The sequence below is a fragment of the Leguminivora glycinivorella genome, chromosome Z (genome assembly GCF_023078275.1).
Source record: "Leguminivora glycinivorella isolate SPB_JAAS2020 chromosome Z, LegGlyc_1.1, whole genome shotgun sequence".
Taxonomy (NCBI): Eukaryota; Metazoa; Arthropoda; class Insecta; order Lepidoptera; family Tortricidae; genus Leguminivora; species Leguminivora glycinivorella.
This window is the reverse complement of record NC_062998.1, coordinates 39,156,764-39,179,762: the sequence shown is the minus strand read 5'-3', so window position 1 is coordinate 39,179,762 and position 22,999 is coordinate 39,156,764. Positions and strand designations below refer to the sequence as shown.

Sequence of the window (22,999 nt, the reverse complement as noted above, 5' to 3'; positions counted from 1 at the left end):
TGAATTGTCAAATGTACTGCGTCAATGTCAATGCGAAAATTGAGAGTTCGGATTGTTTTATTTCGTTGTAGTAGTGTTTTTCGCAACTGTATTAAAAAACATCGTTCGTCACACGTGCGATAATGACATACTTCTCGCACTTATAACGAAATGTACTATTTCATTCATTTAAATATTTTGATCTGTTGTACTCTCCGTTGCAACGGTGGCTGCCTCGCGTACGCACGCGGTCAAGCGCGAGTAGAGTTAGAGAGCATATTGTCAGATTGTAAATTATAACAATTTATCTGAATTAAATTTACGAAATAATGCAAAACACACTGAAATAATTGTAAAACATAAATAAAATGCATTTTTCATACCGTATAATATATTGTATAGCTTAATAATCAAATTTTGGCTGTGTAATAAAAATCCTTGGCAGATTGAAGCATCCTTTGCCTGAAGTATTGTATGGATTGTATTAATTTTTAAAACTAAATCCATTATTCCATTGGGAATAAAATAGTACATTATGCTTCAGTACACGTAGACGCAAGGATACCTTTAAAGAGCAAATGTGATGAAAAATAACTAATACCTATGGACCTGTTATGCTCTTGTTCTGGTTAAAATTCTTAACATCTAATATTTGTACTAAGAAGATAGGTTGTCGACGACTGCTTCTTTGATTACTAAATTTCTAATTCTAAAAAAACGAGGTTATATCTTTAAGTTTAAAAATCTTAAATAGGTCAACGTGAAAGAATGCTTCAAGTCAATCCTCAATTGACTCGAATTTTAAACTTTTAACTTGTAAGTTAAATTAGAGATTGGCATTTTTTTCAGTTAATCATACCTATATCAAATAAACGTTTATTCGTCAACAATATTATGAGACAATAATAAAGAGCCACAGTAAAAACTCACTTTTCCATTGCAATGATCTGTTGCTTCTGGTGCTGATAATGGTACATGTGCGCCGAGTGTGCGAGCTTCCTGTCCCCTGACGAGTCGACCGTGGGCCCCGTCACCCCGTACGCCGGATAGTCCACGTCAGCAGCTGCCTTCGCTTTTTTGGCCAACCTGTGCGAATAAAAAGAATCATGCTATTTCAATGACATTAAATACAAGACGCACAGTTCCAAACAAAAATGTTCAAATATCTGGGTCTATAATAAATGACGTTTGTCACATTCTTGTTGATGCTAATATAACGTTAACTTCTTATCTTCTTAGAAAAAAAATAATTCATGCCATAACCAACTTAGTGTAATAAGACCTAAGTATCAAAATTGTAAATGGAACTGCGACACACTAAAGACTCTTTATCAAAATACCTAGTAATCGTAATATGTTCAAATGACTTATGAAAGTGAATTGCGGACGAATACTGAACGAATGGAGCCACTATCAATATATAATAAGTATTAAATATTTATTCCATAATAAGTAGAAATACCAAAAAAGGCCGCATTTTTACATTTTTATTTATGTTAACTTTAAAAATACAATAGTGTCCTCTTTATGTTGGTGACTTGTAATCCGTTTATTACTAAAGATCGTTATCAGCGTACTGTATTGGTGGCAAAGTATGGTTGGCAAAAAAACAAATACACAAGTATTTAAAACATTATATACTTAACCAATTAAGAAATATATACATATTTATAATTACTTATCCAAATTACATTGAATAAATAACTAAAATTTGTTCAACACATTTGGCTGTCAGTCGTTCACGTCGATTAGAAAAAAAACACTTTTAAATAACTAAATTACCAGGAAGGTTGTTATAAAATCTGGGTATTGTGTCAAATCCATACTGTGAATGAAGATACTAGGATTATTCGTGCACTTTATTACACTCCCCCGTGCTCGTCTTACGTCGTGCATTACTTTGGACTCTAACTAGGTACTTGAATAACAGTTCTAGATAGTCGTATCTAGAGTGCATTTGATTATTTGGATTAAAATCGCGTAATGTATTTTTATGACATAATTAATGTCATTTGACGTATATTGTTTTAAAAATATATAGTTGGTTGGAAAAGGCTTTGTACCATAGAGGTGTAATCCTAAGAAGGTAAGTATTTATTTTGTAGTTAAGAACAAAATGAATATTTTAATGTGAGTATTTGTTTTTTTTTGCCAACCGTACCATTTGCCACGAAAAGTGCACCTTGATAACGATCTCTATTTATTACAATACATAAGTATATGGATTTCTGAAGCAAATGTCATATCATATATGTATAAATAAAAATTGACAGGGCCTCCAAGTATCTCTGGATCTAGCTGGAAAAAATACACATTAAAATATTTTCTATGAAAAAAACCAACGACTTTCGACTATTCATTTACACTAAGCATACCGATCATACAACTGACTCTGACCGAACTGACGTTTCTCATATCAACAACACTCGTGTAGCTTGGCTTTAAAAAGTGCGTCACATTTCTTCACGCTATAATAGATATTCCATTCTGCAAACCGGTGGGGATTTTGTGAAAATCTTATATAAAAGAATTTATTAAGATTACAATCTATAAAATCCATATAAAAAAATATTAAAATACAGACCTAATAGCGACTCATTAGTTTTTGTTCCTTGACGGTCTTTAACACGGAAGTATAACTAATATTTTTTTTAATTTAAATCTGTTAAATTACGACGAGTAGGTATTCATTCATTTTGTAATGTAATCCAAAGATATAACTTAAAGAAATATATTCCATCCTTTCTGCATGGTTTCTGATTACTATTTTGCCAATTCTTCATTGAGCACTTTCGTAATTCCGGACAACTGTCACTGTTTGCAGTACAAACAAGACTAATCGACATCGACTCCGCATTTGTACGGGAGGCATATTTGAGGGGCCATTTTTAGGGATCCGTACCAAAAAGGTACAAAAGGAAAGGAACCCTTATGGCGCTGCTGTGTCCGTCTGTCCGTCTGTCACATTGCTAAATATCTCGAGAACTACTTATGCTATCGACTTGAAATTTGGAATAGTTATGAACATTGTCAACCTCTACAAATTGAAGGTATAATCTTTTTAAATTTATTAATATTAATTATAGAAAATGGCAAAGAAAAGGGCAAACTGTAAATGTCAAGTTACTAGGTGAAGTGGGATATCGTTAGAAAGAGCTCAAATTGTACATATCAAACTATTTTTTATAATTTTTTTGTTGTGGAAAAAAAAATAATTTGAAGGAAAATGTAAAAAATACCCCCCCCCCCCCCCTCCTTATCTCCGAAGTTTACCGACGAAAATTGATAAAAATTTTACGAAACACTCGTTTTGTGCTAAATATTACAGGAAAAATAAAACCATGTCTGTATTTTGGAAACTTTTTCGCATAATAACAAAAAACTTTTTTTAACTTTCAATTTACCCAGCCTTGCAGATGTATATCGTTTTTGAAATGAATACGAGATATTACGTAAAATATATTCTTTCAAATAAAATAAAAACTGTCGAAATCGGTTAACATTATAAAGAATTATCCCTGAAAAACCAACATACTATGCAAGTCGCACAAATTAGTTAGTAAATTCACCGAGAGATGGCGCTGTACACAATAATACACATCATTCGTACATACTGTATACAGTCTTTAGAGTTATCTGAGAAACTTGAGATTATTTTAACTATTATTGAGTTTGTACGGAACCCACGGTGGGCGAGTCTGACCCGCACTTGGCCGGTTTTTTTTAGCTGATTGTGTATCCTGTATTTTTTATATTTATGTGTTATTAACAAAATAGTTATTTGTTATACAAGGGGGCAAAGTTGTATTTTAACGCCGAGTGTGGAATTGAAAAACGAGTAAGTGAAAGGATTCTATAGTTGAACCACGAGCGAAGCGAGTGGTTCGAGAATAGAATCCTGAACTTGCGAGTTTTTTAACACACGAGAAGTAAAATACATTTGCATCCGAGTGTAACACAAAACTTTTCCCCTCACTATAGCGAGGAAACTACAACGCAAAAAATGCGTTTATCACTGCTTCCAGTAGTTCCACAGGTGGTAAATCATCTTTATTACTAGATTCACCTGCTTTTATCAATTTTAAAGCAGTTAATTTGACTTTATTCAAGGTCAAATTACTTTACCCACTAGTGGATAAAATGCGTTTTTACCCGCTGGTATAAAAGGACAAAACACGTGTTTCCGAGCTAGTGAGGGGAAAAAAAGTTTAATTACGTAGGTACCTTTCCCACGAATATTGCGATATTGATACGAATCAAGTGTTTTATATTACTCTTGCTAGGGAAATTTAATACATCGAATATTATAATCTGTAAGCACACTCACGTATACCACGCGAAGGTGAATCCGAATATGGTGAGGCTGACAGCTGCCGCAATAGCCCCGCCCACGGCGGCAAACAACAGCGGGTCTATGGGGTCGTTGCTGGAGGCCTCCAGCACGTGAATGTTCTCTCTGCCCTTCTCTCCCATCAAACCTTCTTCGTGCCCGTTGCTGAAACGTTTACAATATTATAGCGACCGCAAGTTTGCAAGTTTTGGCTTCTAAGGATGCAGAGGCTAAGAAACAAATGTCTATACTCTAAAGGGTTGTCTACAATGATATCTACAATGAAGGTAGGCTACGAGTATTAAACGTACTTATACCCAATTTTAAACAAAAGTGTTAAAGCAGTAACATAATAAATGTGCCTTCTTTTGCTGTAGGAAGATTGCTGCGATAGTATTAAAAAATAAACCAATTTACGAAGATAGAGTTCTGAAATTTAGTTAATGAGAGAAAAGATAATTCTACGAAGAAGATTGCCCTAAAACATCAACACGACAGCTGAAAGTTTCAAATCATGTCTTTTAATTTCATACAGTACCTACAGTTTACCTATTAGTTATAGCGTCAATAGTAAATAGGTAAGTATAATAGGTATTTCATTACTTCTTGGAGTTTCAGTCACGCTTGCAATGATCACCAAATCTACCAAATTAATGCGCGATATCTACCTGTCACCTGAATAATCCATTAACGTAAGAACGTACATATACTATAACGAACGTATTTATAATGAATGATGCAAATTAGAAGTGCGACCTATACAAAAGCCGAAATGCGACATAAAAATAATAAATAATATGAGATTGTACATCGCACGGAAATGCGGAGGTCGAGGCTTCCTAAACGCCAAAAATCTCCACAACCGTGAGGTGTACAATCTCAGGAATTACTTCCTTAACAACGAGTGTGGGATGCATCGTGATGTGGTGGCAGTAGACGGAAACCTCACGCCGCTCTCCTTGGCAAAAGAGAACTGGCGCAAACCTGTGGTACTAAGTACTGCGGACCGCAAGGCGGTATGGGAGAGCAAGCAGCTACACGGGCGGTTCTACAAGGCCCTCACGGGACCCGATGTAGATTTGCTCGCATCGGTGAACTGGTTACGATTCGGGGACCTCTTCGGAGAAACCGAGGGTAAACTACCGGAAATATATCCTGAAGGACGGTACGGTCGACATTCCGGTCCCTGAGAGTCACTCAGGCATATCATTTCCGGTTGTTCTCATCTTGCTAACGGCGAGTACTTGCACAGACATAATCTCGTAGCCAGGATTATTCACCAGCAACTTGCTCTTCAATACGGCCTTGTGGACCGCAAAGTACCTTACTACAAGTACTTACCTGCGCCATGCAGTTCTCGAAAATGGTCGTGCCACGCTCTATTGGGATCGATCTATTATCACTGACAGGACTATTGTAGCCAATAAGCCTGACATTGTGATAATAGATCGACCGCAACGCCGGGCAGTGCTCGTTGACATCACCATCCCCCATGATGAGAATCTCGTGAAAGCCGAGAAGGACAAGTCCAGTAAGTACCTAGACTTGGCTCACGAGATAACCGCCATGTGGGATGTTGAATCAACGATCATTGTTCCGATAGTCGTTTCAGCGAACGGTCTCATAGCGAAGAGTCTCGACCAACATCTTAAGAGACTCTCGCTAGGTGACTGGATCGAGGGCCAGATACAGAAGGCGGTGATCTTGGACACAGCGCGGATAGTCCGACGGTTCCTCTCTCTGCAGCCCTAACCACCGGCAGCTTGGGCCCTGCCCCGCTGCTGGCGGCACCCTAGGTTAGGTTTTTTATAATGTGTTTATATGTTTTATATTGTTTTGTAAGTGTTTTTTTTATTTTACTTTTATACTCATATTGTAAGAAACCTAGCTTAAGAGAAAAGATAAATAAATGATAAATAATAATAAAAATATGCGAGAAATATAGGTAGGTCATGTATTTATGTAAGAAAATCGACCATTAAAGAATCAGACTCTCAGAAAAATTAGATAGGATATGTTGAAACGACATTCACAGAAACTAAATAATGCTACAAAACTGGGTCGCGTAACGAGACTCGCGTTTAGAGACATAAAAAGCTCAGATTTTACAACAGTATTTCCCACTGAATGAGTTTATTTACTAAATCTCGCAAAGTAATGATTGATTAGTGTAATTTAATTTACTTTTATAAGATAAAAAGATGTTCAATATTGCACGCCATTATTTAAATTAAAATATGTTTAATGGCTGCCGGTAACTTTAATAAAATATTTTTCAGTTAAAAACCGGCCACGAGCGTGTCGGCCACGCTCAGTGTAAGGTTCCGTAGTTTCCCGTATTTTTTTCCAAAACTGTTAACAACCTATCGAAACCAAAATAATTTTCCTAGGAAGTCTTTATAAAGTTCTACTTTTGTGATTTTTTTCAAATTTTTTAACTTATGGTTCAAAAGTTAGAGGGGGGAAGGACGCATTTTTTTAAACTTTTAGAGCGATTATTTCCAAAAATATCAACAATATCAAAATAGTACATTACGATACAAGTGCGTAAAAAAGGAAGTTCGAAACGATTCGACCGCAGACTGGCGATTATTGATTTTAAGAAAATGGTAGATATTGTTTCTTAAAGGACTTTAATTGTACTTTGAAATTATACCAATATTGATAGGTTAATTTTTTGTGCGAGGTGTAATTTGTTTGACGCCGAATGTCTGGGAACGCGTGTCAAACGGTGTGCCTCGAATTCAGTTATGTGCTTGTAGTTTGCTTATTTATTATCCGATCGAAGAAATTTAGTAACGGATAGCTTAACAATGTGGCTAAATTATTTATATAACATATGTTTTATCTAAGTGGCCGTTTTCATTACCTTTTTGAGTCACAAAAGTCAAAAAAGAGAGTAAAAAAAACGTTTTCTTTTGCATTAATGTTAATAAAAAAATAACTAAGAACACTAGGTATACTTTTCACCTATAAGAAATCTTAATCAGCATGTTACTTATACGCTTTCAATCGACACCTCATTTTTCAAAATTGGATAAGGGGCTCTAGACAAATTGGCAAAAAATTGAAACCCAGGACCGCGGTTTTTGTGACGTCATAGTTAACCCCCCCACAGTCTGAGAATGTGACAAGTCATTATTTCGTACTCAGTAAAGTCTACCAATCACAACGATACCACTTGTCAGCAGTATACTCTCCAGTCACATCAACTACAAAACTAGACGACTTTTTTCAATTTGGCCGCCTTACTATTAAACAAGAAATAAAAATGTGGTTACGGTTATCCCATCGCCTGTCTAAATAATTAACTGTCATATTCAATTCTGTCTTATTAGGGTTCCGTACCAAAAAGGTACAAAAGGAACCCTTATGGCGCCGCTCTGTCCGTCTGTCTGTCTGTCTGTCCGTCTGTCACATTGTTAAATATCTCGAGAACTACGTATGCTATCGATTTGAAATTTGGAATAGTTATGAACATTGTTAACCTCTACTAATTGAAGGTATTTTTTTTTTTAATTTATTAATATTAATAATAGAAAATGGCAAAAATTAAAGGGGGGCAAACTGTAAATGTCAAGTTACTAGGTCAAGTGGGGAATCGTTAGAAAGAACTCAAATTGTACATATCAAAACTATTTTTTATATTTTTTTTGTTGTGAAAAAAAAAGAATTTTGAAGGAAAATGTAAAAAAAATACCGTCCCCGTCCTTATCTCCGAAGTTTACCGACGAAAAATAATGAAAATTTTACGAAACATTAGTCTTGTGCCAAATATTACAGTAAAAATAAAATCATGTCTGTATTTTGGATTTTTTTTTTAATTAACTAAAATCTTTTCAGATTTTAACTTTCAATATACCCACCCTTGCGGATGTATATTGTTCTTGAAATGAATACGAGATATTACGTAAAATATCTTCTTTCAAATAAAATAAAAACTGTCGAAATCGGTTAACATTATAAAGAAATATCCCTGAAAAACCAACATACTATACAGGTCGCACAAATTAGTAAGCGAATTCACCGAGAGATGGCGCTGTACACAATAATACTCATCATTCGTACATAATGTATACAGTCTTTAGAGTTATCTGAGAAACTCGAGATTATTTTAACTATTGAAAGTTTGTACGGAACCCTCGGTAGGCGAGTCTGACTCGCACTTGGCAGGTTTTTTTATATTCTTGATCAGGCGAAGGTATATTCCTCCCACATCTTATATCGGTTATCATAGTCGAGGTTTAACTCCAGAAATTGTTTAGAATGAGATTTTATAACTAGGTACATGAAATCGCTTTAGGTTGAATACAAAAACAGTTTCATTACTTACGTGAGTTTTTATGATATTCATGACAAGACAATTTACCGGGACATGGAAATGGAAATAGCACCCGCACAGTTAAATTCTAATAAGTAATTCTAGTTACCCTTGGGTTGCAAGGTCAGATGGCAGTCGCTTTCGTAAAACTAGTGCCTACGCCATATCTTGGGATGACTTGTCAAAGCGGACCCAGGCTCCCATGAGCCGTGGCAAATGTCGGGATGGGATAACGCAAGGATGGTGATATATGCCTAACTTATATTTTTTTAATAAAGTAAAAACTGACGAAATCGGTTAACATTATAAATAATTGTCCCTGAAAAACCAACATACTATACATGTCGCGCAAATTAGTTAGCAAATTCACCGAGAGATGGCGCTATACAAAATAATGCTCATTATTAGTACCTATACTTCTAGTCGAGTCTTTAGGGATAATTCTTTATAATGTTAACCGATTTCGATGGTTTTTACTTTATTTGAAAGATGAATGTATTACATAAAATCTAGTATTAATTTGAAGTACAATATACATCTAAAAGGGTGGTAAAATAGAAAGTTAAATCTGAAAGGTTTTTTGTCAATTAGAAAAAAAGTTTTGAAGATACAGACACAGTTTTATTTTTCCTGTTATATTTAGTATAAAACCAATATTCCGTGAAATGTTCATAATTTTTAGTTGGTAAACTTCGGAGATAGGGAGGGGGGGGGGGGGGGATATTTTTTTACATTTTCCTTCAAAAAAAAATTTTTTTTAGAGCAAAAATATAAAAAAAATTGTTTATTTACGTTCAATTTGAGCTCTTTCTAACGATACCCCACTTGACCTAGTAACTTGAAATTTACAGCTTGCCCCCCTTTAATTTTGCCCATTTTCTACAATTAAAATTATTAAATTAATAAAAATTATGCCTTCTATTTATAGAGGTTAACAATTTTCATAACTATGACAAGTTTTAAATCGATAGCGTAAGTAGTTCTCGAGATATTTAATAATGTGACAGACGAACAGAGTCGCACCATAAAGGCCGGTTCACACGTATTAAGTTGTCAAGTAATTAACTAAATTTTAACTTAATTTTAAGCGACTTAAAGCGTGTAAACAATCAATTTAGTAATAAGTTACAAGTTAATATTTAGCGTGCACTTAAGCAAGTAAATTAGAATTTTGTCTATTTTTCGGTTAAGTAGGTGGGCGTGAACTACCACTTGATAAGTTTATAATTAGTTATATAAGTAATATTAAGTAATATTAGTTAATTGTATAAGTTTGGCGGAGCGGTTGCGATCGTATGTTCGTGAGTTATCTTTTTTCGAAGTGGTCGGAAGACACTACAGTGAAGTTTATTGAAGAATAATTATGTTAAACAAAGTTGCACTAGCCCCATATTCATTCCTTCTGCTTATCCAGTTTCTCATCCAGTCTCGTGGGTGCTCTCGTTTCCCTGTCTATTTCATCCTTCAGTTCGTCTAAAACCTCGCTGAATACGAATTTAATTAATTACTGAATGAATGACTTGAACGCGCCGTTGATCGTCCATTTCAGGATGACTAAAGAGCTTAGCTGTTTACGACGTGTAAACGCTTACTTAAAATTAAGTCGCTTAAAATTAAGTTAAAATTTAGTTAATTACTTGACTACTTAATACGTGTGAACCGGCCTTTAGGGTTCCTTTTGTACCTTTTTGGTACGGAACCCTTAATAGAGCAGACCCATAATTACACAGTGTTTTTATTACCTATATGTTATATGTTTATACTTGTATGTTAATTGCTCTGATTATGAAACTAATATTTTAATTATACAGAGTGTAACAAAAATGGTGGTGATCCGTTTAAGGGCGTACTCAGTATCGTATTCTTATCAGGAAAAAGTAGAAGAAAAATTTTTTTTCGCTAAAAAAATTTTCACTTTTGTATGAGCCGGGCCGCGCGAATCGGTCGAATCTCCATACAAAGATAAAAACATTTTTTGCGAAAAAAATTTTTTATCCTACTTTTTCCTGATGAGAATACGATACTGAATACGCCCTTAAACGGATCACCACCATTTTTGTTACACCCTGTAGGATCTTAACCGTGACATAAGGACATACGGGTACGTTTTACGAACAAATATACCTCAATCGTACCATTTCTACTTTTTTAAAGTTATTTTCCTCAGAAGTTATGTAAGTTCATATTCAATTTGTTATTTTTGTTGATTAGTAAATAAATAAAAAATATTTTACTTTCAATGATTGTTCTTTTTGTTACATTTCCTGATAATAAGCACTTTCTCTTAGGAGGTACGAATAAGGCAAGTTTCACATTGATATGTATTTACATACATAAAAATAATGGTATAGGCAGTACGGGGTGGAACATGTAAATGTGCCCAGCTGACATCTAAAAACTGGCCAATTAGTGAAACTTAAGATTGTAATAAAAATAACTAGAGTTTTTTAGTGAGAGTAGGTATTGACCTGCGAACGGAATAGTTCCATGCGTGATATAGGGTATTGTATTAGGGTAGCGGATATTCTCTAAATGTAATAAAAATCATTTCAATTTCACCTCTCCTCATCCTCAATAGTATTAATTTTCAACCAGCCCAGGTTGGTTGGCAGTAAGGAGACGGGTAATCGGTAGTCCTTATTAGCCCTGTAATTAATACTTTACTGACTACTGAGTCACAATAGAACGCAACTAAGTACAGGAAAAATTTTGGCTTACTAATCTATATTACAACTAAAGGTCAGAAAAGTGCCTTCTCGGGTGTCAAGATTTGAGTAATAAAGGGAAATTAATAATGATACTTATTTAGACTATATATATATGTCGCAGGGAAATGGCCAAAACAGCGATTTCATCAAATCACTAAGGGATATGATCAAATCACGCAGGATGTCAAAATGGCGAATCCATTTTATCATTTCTCTAGAAAATTTCAGTCATTTGACTAAATCCCTTACTCGGTTTAGTAAAATCACAAAATCGACCAACAGACACGCCACGTTTTGTCATTTCACTAGATTTGTTTAGGGATTTGATAAAATCCCTGAACCACGTCAGTAAGTTGACGAAACGAGCTTATAAAGTCAACTAGTTTTATCATTTCGCTAAACAAGTTCAGTGAAAAGACAATTTTTTTTAATAAATATGAAAATAATTTGAAATGAATCATTTTTAGCTTTGTTTCTTCACTTATTCTTTTTTTTTTCTTATTTATAGAAAACCAAAAACTCTTAAAAACGGATTCAATTTTACCATTTCACTAATCTAGTTAAGGATTCAATCAAATCAAGTCACAAAGGCAAGAGTCTAATAAATCTAATTGGTTATATTAGATTCTTGGCTTTGTCATTTCACGAAACCAGTTTGGACATTTGATCAAATCACCAGTTGAGACTTTATCATTTCCCTAAATTTGTTTAGGGAAATGTTAAAACTAGTTGACTTTTTGAGTTCGTTTCGTCAACTCACTGTCGTGGTTCAGGGATTTTATCAAATCCCTAAACAAATCTAGTGAAATGACAAAACGTGGCGTGTCTATTGGCCGATTTTGTGATCTCACTAAACAGAGTCAGGGATTTAGTCAAACGACTGAAATTTTCTAGAGAAATGATGAAATGGATTCGCCATTTTGACATCCTGCGTGATTTGATCAAATCCCTTAGAAATTTGATCAAATCTCTGTTTTGGCCATTTCCCTGCGACATATACATTGTAGGTTGCCATTAACCGAGGAGCACTATTTGACCCAACCCAAGAAGTTTAGGGGTATCTTGGTTAATATGTTATTAACCCTTTTTTGCATGATTGTTTATTTCTTTTTGAAAGAAATCACGATAACGTTAGTCGACCTCCACATTACGGTAAAAATAAATAAAAAATTACATATCAGGCAAAATTTACGAAATATCTCTATTTTTTGATATGATGAAAATTTCCATCACTATGCAAACTCTGACCATAAGCGTAGTAGGTACAATAGGTAGGTACTTAGTAAATATATTAAAGTTTTTTTTTCGTGAAAACAGTCGGAAATTTGTAAATCCGGGCATTTCTAAGCTTTTTAGGGTTCCGTAGTCAACTAGGAACCCTTATAGTTTCGCCTTGTCTGTCTGTCCGTCCGTCCGTCCGCGGATAATCTCAGTAACCGTTAGCACTAGAAAGCTGAAATTTGGTACCAATATGTATATCTGTCACGCCAATAAAGTGCAAAGATAAAAAATGGAAAAAATGTTTTATTAGGGTACCCCCCCTACATGTAAAGTGGGGTTGACATTTTTTTTCATTCCAACCCCAACATATGATATATTGTTGGATAGGTGTTTAAAAATGAATAAGAGTTTACTAAGATCGTTTTTTGATAATATTATTATTTTCGGAAATAATCGCTCCTAAAGGAAAAAAAAGTGCGTCGCCCCCCTCTAACTTTTGAACTATATGTTTAAAAAATATGAAAAAATCACAAAAGTAGAACTTTATAAAGACTTTCTAGGAAAATTGTTTTGAACTTGATAGGTTCAGTAGTTTTTGAGAATAATACGGAAAACTACGGAACCCTACACTGAACGTGGCCTGACACGCTCTTGGCCGGTTTTTGAAAAAGCTTCGATCACTTGTTCATCATTCATCTCACTAACAAATGATTCACCATACTTTACGAGTGACGTTGTTGCATAATCATGGAAATTTCCATCACGTGTACATATACTTTCGAGAGTTTCGAGTTAAGTACTTTATGTTCCAATTTCGAAAATGTATGCACAAAACCTGCCATAATATTAAATGGCATACCTGGTGCACATGATTTTTTCCGCAAATATCCATATTTTTGTGGTACTATCGTTCAAAATCCAGAATACAAGGTCAGCAATTTTCGTAAATGGCGCGAAACGGCGAGCCCGCGAATAAAAAGTATAAATGTCAAAATTCTGTTTATTTTTTTAATCACTAGTATGTTCTATTTCAAGGTATACTGTTGTTGAAACATAATAGTCTTAAAATAAATGTCAATCACCCACAAGACTACCTATATTTAACAGGTCAATGTTATAATATAAACCATCACCATGCAAAGAAGAGTTAATGAATAAAGATTAAAAACTCGAATTATAATGTACAAAAATCATAGCAACGAGAAAGAGAGAGAGAGAGAGAATAAACAATGGACGTAGAAACAATTTAAAAAAATGAGAATTGTATGCGAAGATACAATTTAATTTCCTTATTTTTAGTCAAAGATTTTTTTTTAAATGAAGAGTGTTTTCAATAGCTCCACTTTAGAATAACTAGAGTCTGGCTAATGAAAGTTGAGCCCGAAAAAACGTGGCAATTTCAAAAATATTGGAGCTGGCAACACATTGATAACATGGTTTCTTTTTTATTAATTCTAATTAATTTACAGCACTTACTTTACTAATTTTTATGGTGTTATTCATTATTATTTATAGATTTCGCTGTTAACTTTTACCGAAATTCATAAAGTGACAGTCACACTGACAGATGACAATCGATGATATGACATCCAGAGTTGCTGTTTTAAAAAAATACTGGGTTCAACTTTCATTAGCCAGACTTTATTCGGAACATAATCTATCTTTTAGCGATCAACAGGGCGGACCTCAGCGGCAGTATTACCTATATATACCTATAGCATTAATTAAAAAAAATAGTACCTATCCTTTTTTATTTTTTATTTTTCTGCTTATTGTTCATGGTTAATAAAAGAATTCATGAATAGGATTATAAATGTGGGTAAAGATGGAAAAGAGCTAAGAAGACTCAAAAAAACACCGTTTATATTTATGACACAAAATACGTAAGGCATGGTATTTTACTTCCAGTTGACCCATACATAAGTCAACTATGAAATTAGATAAATCATTTCTTCTTATAATAGTTATAATACTCATACCTGCTCGTAAGTACACGAACAAAGGCGTGTAGGCGAGACACGCATTAGGTTTTTTATACGTATACTGTGATTAAACTGATTATTTTAATTTGTAATATCATCAGGTCAATAGGTACTTAAAAGGTGAAGTAGGTTTAGAACAGAAAAATCAATCAAAAAAGCTTAATAAAATTGTTGAAAGAAAACAGAAGATTCTTTCATTTAAGATGATATCCCATGTTACATAGAGTAAGTACAGGATTACGTTAATGTGCCTCGGTAGAATATTATAGCAATACCTATTTTTCGATTTTTAATACCTATTAAGTTCTAATTTTTAGCTGTTATTCATTCGCTTTAAATGTGCATTAATTTTGCCTATGTACCAAATTTCATCATTATACACGGTTTATCACGAGAGAAACGAAAGATTTTAACTACCTACGCATTTCTGGCAGCAGGGAAAAATAGATACAATGTTATATGCCGTCAAAAAAATTTCGGCAAAAAAATATTTTTTTGTGTAATTTTTTGTTAGTTATTTTCCAAAAAAATACTTTTTTTACAATTAGTTACTAGTTATTTTTTTGACATTTATCAACGAGGATAGTTAGATTATGTCCGATAACAGCATCTTCGCCATCAAAATAGCGTTGTTCTACGCGTCGACTTTAATCTGTCAATTAGGGCACCACAGACTAAACTAACTATACGTGCTGACTTTTCAGTGTTTGACACTTAGTCAACTGTAATATTTCATTACACTTCACTTTAAATAGAACTCTATACAAGTTCTATACTAATTTGCGATACCTGGCAAATTTTTCTGCATCTGAAACACATTTTTTTTATCTATATCGTTATCGACCAATCAGAGACGGTTATTACTTGGTTATTACAAACAATTGGTTGCCAGGTAATTCAATGTTGATACAACGGTGAACGACGCTATTAACATTAATTTTAACTTGAATGATGATATTTTTCGTCCATTGATGATGAAGATGATGATTCATAGAAAAAGTATTGTATACAATAGTGATATGATTAAGCTTTTCACATGGTACTCGACTGAAAAGCTTTGTGTTATATCACGATTGTATAAAATACTATTTCATCTAATAAATATTAAGTAATTATTATTCATTTTAAATGCTTATAACTCTGAAAGTAGGCGACATCCAGAAAAGTTTATACTTATGACATTTTACTCTTATAATATGATGAGGAATACGCTGTTAAAATTATTTGGTTTTTTCATGTTACACCGTGTATATGTTAACTTTAAAATGTATCAATGTATAAAAAAAAATCTGTTTTTCGAGGGTTTGATCTTGTAGGTTCCTTCAATAGGCACTATCACTACTAACTACTACATGTCATTTAGTAAAATCAAATATTGAAATAAATTAGTGTCCGATAAAGAGATACATTTTCAATACTAGTTGATGTCCGTCGAAATCGAGCTGACTAAGTTCTAAAATCCATCTAATATTATCTACCTATATTATGTTAGGATTGAAATTTTGAGCTTTAATCTTTCAATGATTTTAGCAGTTAGGTAGTTTTTCATTTCTTTAGGCTGATAAACATAGTTGAATGATCTTAGAATGTTCGAAGCTGTGTTAAAAATTCAAATTCAATAGTTATTTGTTTGGATAAAGTTGTTGTTTGAGCACTCGTGCCAAAATTGATACCCGAGCAAGCGAAAGATTCCAAATAAGAGTGGTTCAGAATGTGGAATCTCGAGCGTTGGCAACGAGTGAAACACGAAAATTTTCACCACATCAACACGAAGGAATTATATTAATATTATCTGTACAGTCAAGTTCATAAATATGTGTACATTTCTTCACCTTAACTCGTTGCTGTACTGTACAGCATTAAACTAAATCAAATCCATCCATACAACTAGGGAACAAATCAAATTATTTTATTGAATATTTTTTGATTTATTCTTTTTTCAAGTAGTCACACTACTATACACGGTGTTGTTTTTGTTTTCCGTTAAATTCGACACGTAGTTAGGTTCGTTATAAGGAACCACCCTGTATATCAGTTTTAGTTAAATTCGCAAAAAAATATTTTTCATCATTTTCATACATAATAAATTAATTTATTAGTGTGAGAGACCCTTAAGAATAACATTCAAGTTAGTGTCAAGTGATTGACAGCACATGTCAAAACAAATAACATTAGGAATTGACAACATTTCATTTTTTTACAATGGCTAAAAATTGATGTCTATTTGTAGATTAGGGCTTGCTGAGTACATAAAAAATAAATTGGATTTTTAGATTCAGTTAATCTTGAGAAAATTCAAAATAACTTGGCTAAACCAAGTTTTAGGCAGATTAGAAGTATTCCGGTGCCTATATTCCGCCCGTCGTCAGAGGAAAGTAGCGGTTTGACACTGACAGTTTATTGACATGGTATGATAGGTATTTTATTGTTTATGTCTGTTCAAGTATTTGTCAATTTATACGTTTGAGTTCAATTTTTACAGAGATTAAACTCATTAATGAAAGTTACGGAGGGCTACGAGGTGGCAGATTCTCGCAATCTGCCACGAGTAGATAATATAATGCTCATGCACAATTTATGTGCGAAAGCGATAGCTTTAACTCTGCGGCCGTTCGCGGAGCAAAAACCCTTCTTTCTACCCCGAGACACCTACGTAGAAACTGCGATTGGATACGCAGAAGTGAGGAGAGAGAGGGTCATGTTTCGTCAGGTGTAGGGTCACACCCAAACATAACGTTAATTCCAAACTGTATTCAGTGCTTGCACGAATCAATGAAGCCGAGGATATCATTTTAGATGTCAAATGTGAAAATTGTGCTGCAAGAGAAGGAGGATGCAAACACTCCGTTTGTTTCATCATGTGGCTGATCAAGCGGACCGAAGAGCCGTCAGTCATATGGGGTCCGATGTTACTGGACTCGGCCCAAGTTAAGTGAGACTGTGTTTCCACGAACGGTCTCATAGCGAAGAGTCTCGACCAACATCTTGAGATTTTCGCTAGGTGGTTGGATCAAGGGTCAGATGCAGAAGGTGGTGATCTTGGACACAGCGCAAATAGTCCGACGGTTCCTCTCTCTGCAGCTCTAACCACTGACAGCTTACATAACTAAGGCGTAAAATACACAGAAGGGACGCACGTCGTAAAAAGCGGAACGGACGCCACGCAAACGCTCGTGCGTCCCTTCTGTGTATTTTAATTAGAAACTAACATAATATTGACTGATAAGTGTTGAAATGATTTCTTATTATTTATTTATAATAATAATAAATACATAAAAAAAAGAAAAAGCCTGTTATTTCTTTCATATAGGTATATAATGTTATTTTGAGTTTACTAAATTTTATTTGTAGGAACTTATTAGTTTTATTACCAAGCTTATATTGGTCTTATTTGTAAAGCCATAGGAATGGCTCTTGCTTATAAGTGACCTTAGAAGTAAAGTTGCTTTTAATGATATGGATAGCCTTTTAATCAGAAACATGAAGAAGTATTTAAATACAATTTTTTATACAAATAAAACTAAAATAAATAAATTAATTAATTCGTTTTATTGTTCGGTCAAGTACAAAGATTTCTTCACTTTATTGCATACGAGCAGTCTATGATGCACTGCACATTTACATATTCGGAGTTTACTCTGAATGACGTAGGTACTCCCTAATAACTTCCTTCGGTCGTGTTTTAATTTATTGCCACTCTTTTCAAACTTCTTTTTTTATGCACTTGTATCGTAATGTACTATATTATTATCTTGCACAACATTATGTTTAATGATAGCATTTTACAGCGTTTTTCAAGCCATTCTATAATCCACCAACATGATTTTGGGATACGTATTCCATTCCGGACTATTTTCAATCAAAGACAGTATAAAGTTTTTGGTACTGTAAATGTCACTTTCAGAGTTCACTTCTGTTTCTAGGAGCTCCCATGTCCCGAGAAGTCAGAACTTGGTGGTAGGTCTATTACTACAGATAAATTATCCTCGAAGGTTCTTCTTTTTCCGATTGATTTTTCACTTGAGTTGTCATGTTTCTGTATACATTTACATTCGTCTTATTAACAGTGGCGCACCATTCTGCCCTGTTTCTGTGCGGTACGAAAAAGAAATATTTTTCGGACGACATTAAAGCGTGATTAAAGCTTTATGTTTACAAGTTGGCACGAAACATGTAATTAAGGGATCTTGTCGGTACATTTTTTTATTGCTTATGATGGGGTTCTTTAAACTAACAATTTATTTTCAAAGATTATTTCAGGGTTTAATTTTATGAAATCAAACACAACGGAAAAATGTCAAATGTCACTGTCAAGTAATCGCTGACATTCACAGATACAGTATACTTTTACTTTTTTTTAGTGAGTTGACTACAGCCGTATAGTGTTTTATGCCTAGACATGTACTTACGCCCTTTCAGAACGAAGCGTTTTTAAATAATAAAAATGAGGGGGTTAAACTCAAAATAAAATGAAAAGAAAAAATACGGGTCTCTTAACTTTTTGAGTACTATTACACACCATTATAAAAATAAGGGGTAAGAAAAATGAAATGTTGTCAATTGGTAAAGGTTGTCACACACGTATTCAGTAATTATTAAATATTATATTAAATATTATAGGACATTCTTACACAGATTGACTGAGCCCCACGGTAAGCTCAAGAAGGCTTGTGTTGTGGGTTGGGTACTCAGACAACGATATATAATAATATATACAAATACTTATATACATAGACATCCATGACTCAGGAACAAATATCTGTGCTCATCACACAAATAAATGCCCTTACCGGGATTCGAACCCGGGACCGCGGCGTAGCAGGCAGGGTCACTACTATATTTATCTTTTTAATAACTCGATAACCGTAAGAGTTAAGATGCTAGTTTCTTAGAGAAATTAATTGTATTTGATCTAAAGAACCTTCCCTTAAAGTTAACGGAATTCAATAAAAACAGGTTGTATATAAATTATAAATTGAAATAGATATCATACACGAAAGCAAAAACGACAAGGCCTACTGGTGGCCGAGCCGGGAATCGAACCCGGGTCTTCAGCTTACGCGGCTAACGACGTCTTTACCACTAGATCGTGCCCGCCCGCCAAAACGCCGCGGCTGGTGGTCTAGTGGTAAAGACGTTAGCCGCGTATAAGCTGAAGACCCGGGTTCGATTCCCGGCTCGGCCACCAGTGGGCCTTGCCGTTTTTTCTTTCGTGTATGATATCTATTTCAATTTACAAATCCATCCATTTAAGAAACAGCCAGCTTTGTGCATAAGGTTTTTGTATGAAATTACTTAGCACTCGTTTTTGAAGTATCAAGACTCTTTGCTATTCGAAAACATCAGACAGCAAAATTGCATTTTATCCACAAGAGTGCAAAGTAATTTCATACAAATTTTAACTTGATGTCATAAGCGGGCTGGTAGATTTTACTTATAATATATTATATAAATGATGATTTTGAATCAATTTATTCAATATTTGTATTGAATAAATTGATTGATTTGATTTACGAGTAAAGTAGTTTCTTGTTTTATAGTCAATATTTAGTTCGTCTTGGTGTGGTGAGAAATTATGTGTTTCACTCGATAGCAAAGTTTGTTTAACCTTCGTGCCTTGAAACCCTCGCAACGGTCAAGATTCCACTTTTTGAACCGCGAGCGGTCTTACAACATATACATAAAAGCTAAAAGCTATTGAGTTTGCGCTGAAATTTGCGAGCTAAACCGGCAAAGCTAGCCTTCTCAAGTAATTACCCTAAAAGCTACTCAAAAGAAAGCTTGCGATAGTTTTTTGTTTCTTACTGCTAATATGCGCGTGCATAAAAACAATTCTCGTGTTGACCTTGGTTACCTACATTTGTACAAAAGTAATTCCAAGGGTAAAAGTATCATGGGTACTGTACAGTAACTCAAAATCATGGATAACACAACATGTACGTACACAAAAAAAAAATCGCTTTTTGATGCTATAAATAGTATAATAGACCATACTGTGTTAGTTCCACATATAAGTCATATTTATTTATTTATCTTAAGACCTTATTGATTAAACAATATTTAAGTAGGTATCTACATAAAAATAAAAGGGTATTAAAATGCGTGTGTGGACGAAAACTAGAATATGTGGACCGAAACTAACGCAATGTCCTTAGTTAACTAAAAAAAACGAATCACTTCAAGTAAATACTTACAGCCCGCTTCTCAGTTTATCTATGTTTTCGGTGACGAGTGTTTTGGTTCGGCTGAGATTGGGATTCTGCCGAGTTTGGCGGGGTGGCTCTTTGACCATAGCTGCCAAAGGTTCCTGGATACTGCCCGTGTCCACTACGACCTCTTCTTCTACAAAATACTTATTAATATATCTTACATACAATATCAATACGTATAATTTGAAATAAGCATATTTATATGATTTTTACCCATCTGACGATCGACACATGGTGCCATACTAAAAGTACCACATAAATATGCTGCGATATTTATAATTACATACCACGTTTTTTAACTGTTTCTGATAATACGTATATTATACGGTTCTAATGTCGTCTTCCATATAACAGACAATATAGATACAGATGACAACCGAATAGGTAGCTATTTGCGCGGTTTGCACCCGCGCGACTTCCGCTCTATCTGAACTAGCCTTATATACCTCTTTCTGAAAAGCTATATTTTCAGAAAATACTATACGATACAAAAGAGCGAGTGATGGAAGGTACTTAAATTGACTCATACTGAATTTATGAAATAAAAATGTAATGTTTCTAATAAAACTAAACACAATAGCTACGAGTATAACTTAAATTCTACTACTTACGTTGGCTCTTTGCATTTAGATCTGGTTCAAAATATCCCTTATCGAGAGGCGTAAGTGCAAATGATTTTCTATCATCTGTATCATCAGTAGGTTTCTCGGGGCGTTTGCTTAGGCCTTTTATTTTATGAATAGAAGGGGTGAGCATTTGTCGCGGTATCTCTCTGGTTTCATCTGCTTCGTTCATAGACTCTGGAATCAATTTTTGTCTAGGAACTGTTCTCACAGGGTTTTCAAACATACGCTGCAAATACGGATCGCGGGCAATCCAGTGAGCCAAGTCGTCGTCGTACGGCCTCATAAAGGAGTCGCTTTCACTTGACATCTGATTGATGCGATCAATTTCCTGCAAGGTTGGCAAGTAATGGTATCTTCAGAACATTATAGTACCCAAGTTATGTGTAATATACAGGGCGTCGGGTGTCCCAATACCTAATTACTACATATTAGACATGAAGGAAAAGTACATACCGAATATCGTAGATCCATCTAAAGAGATACGAGTATGATATCTAAATAGATTTTCCCGAAAGAAGACTATGGTTTTTTTTTATTAGTAATTCTATATTCTAGTTTTTCGATTGACATCAAAAAAGTAGGACTGATTTTTTTTTCACATTTAAGTCGGGTCGATTCGTCTGAATAGTAATTCTTAGAAAAAAGTTCAATGCAGAATTACTATCCTTTAAAAATAAACCCTATCTACGATATTTGAGATAAGGTACAGCGGGGCAATTTCGACTGTGGGCAGGTGCAACTGATTATAATTATAGTGTCCACTGGTTATATATGGCACGCGTGTTCAGTGGATATACATGTGGAACTCAAGTTGATAGTGTAATAATAGGAAAAATGGATCAGTTACAATTATTGCCCTTATCTGCCGTCACATTATTAGAAGATAACGTTCCTGAGTGTTGTAGAGACCTTTATTTCGAACATGTTTGTATCTCAGATATAGTAAAGGCATTTAGATCAATGAATGTCAAAAAAACTAAGGACCTCTGGGGGGGCTCCGTCCATGCCGTAAAATTCTCAGTTGAGATTATAGCGCCTGACTTAGCAGTTAAATTCAACAACAGTGTTGATTGTGGCGAGTTTCCTGATCTAATGAAACATAGTAAAATAACTCCTTTTTTTAAATCCGGTAGCCACTCTGACCCCACTAACTTTAGACCAATATCTGTGCTACCAAATTTCAGTAAAATATTTGAAAAATTGGTTCTTTCTCAATTAGTACGACATTTTAACCTTAATAATTTAATGCGTAATAAGCAATGTGGCTTCACATGGGATCGCTCGACAACTGATGCTGGTGTTGAGCTAATTAAGCATATTTTCGATGCCTGGGAGGAGTCACAAGATGCTTTAGGTATCTTTTGTGATTTATCTAAGGCCTTCGACTGTGTGTGTCATGAAACATTGATCAGGAAACTCCATTATTATGGAGTCAGAGGATCAGCACTAAATTTACTCAAGTCCTACTTAAATGGTAGAATACAAAGGGTAGATGTGAATGGACAGAGATCAACTGGGTCATTGGTCTCTATGGGTGTACCACAGGGATCAATATTGGGGCCTTTCCTGTTCCTTATGTACATAAATGACTTGCCATTTCTTGTAAGGACCCACCATGATAAT

At 34.5% G+C, this 22,999-nt stretch overlaps 1 protein-coding gene across 2 annotated transcripts in view; it reads right to left on the bottom strand.

The window, feature by feature from the left end:
* LOC125240628 (protein cab-1) overlaps window positions 1-22,999 on the bottom strand; it is a 48,686-nt gene that overhangs the window by 5,569 nt on the left and 20,118 nt on the right. Inside the window, exons 3-7 of one of the 2 annotated variants that reach the window (XM_048148606.1) lie at window positions 21,362-21,704; window positions 20,736-20,883; window positions 11,190-11,276; window positions 4,307-4,474; window positions 910-1,065 (exon numbers count right to left, since the gene is read on the bottom strand). In XM_048148606.1, coding sequence (XP_048004563.1) covers window positions 910-1,065; window positions 4,307-4,474; window positions 11,190-11,276; window positions 20,736-20,883; window positions 21,362-21,704 — 902 coding nt within the window. The remainder of the gene's footprint in view (window positions 1-909; window positions 1,066-4,306; window positions 4,475-11,189; window positions 11,277-20,735; window positions 20,884-21,361; window positions 21,705-22,999) is intronic. The other variant, XM_048148608.1, reaches the window with a different exon arrangement.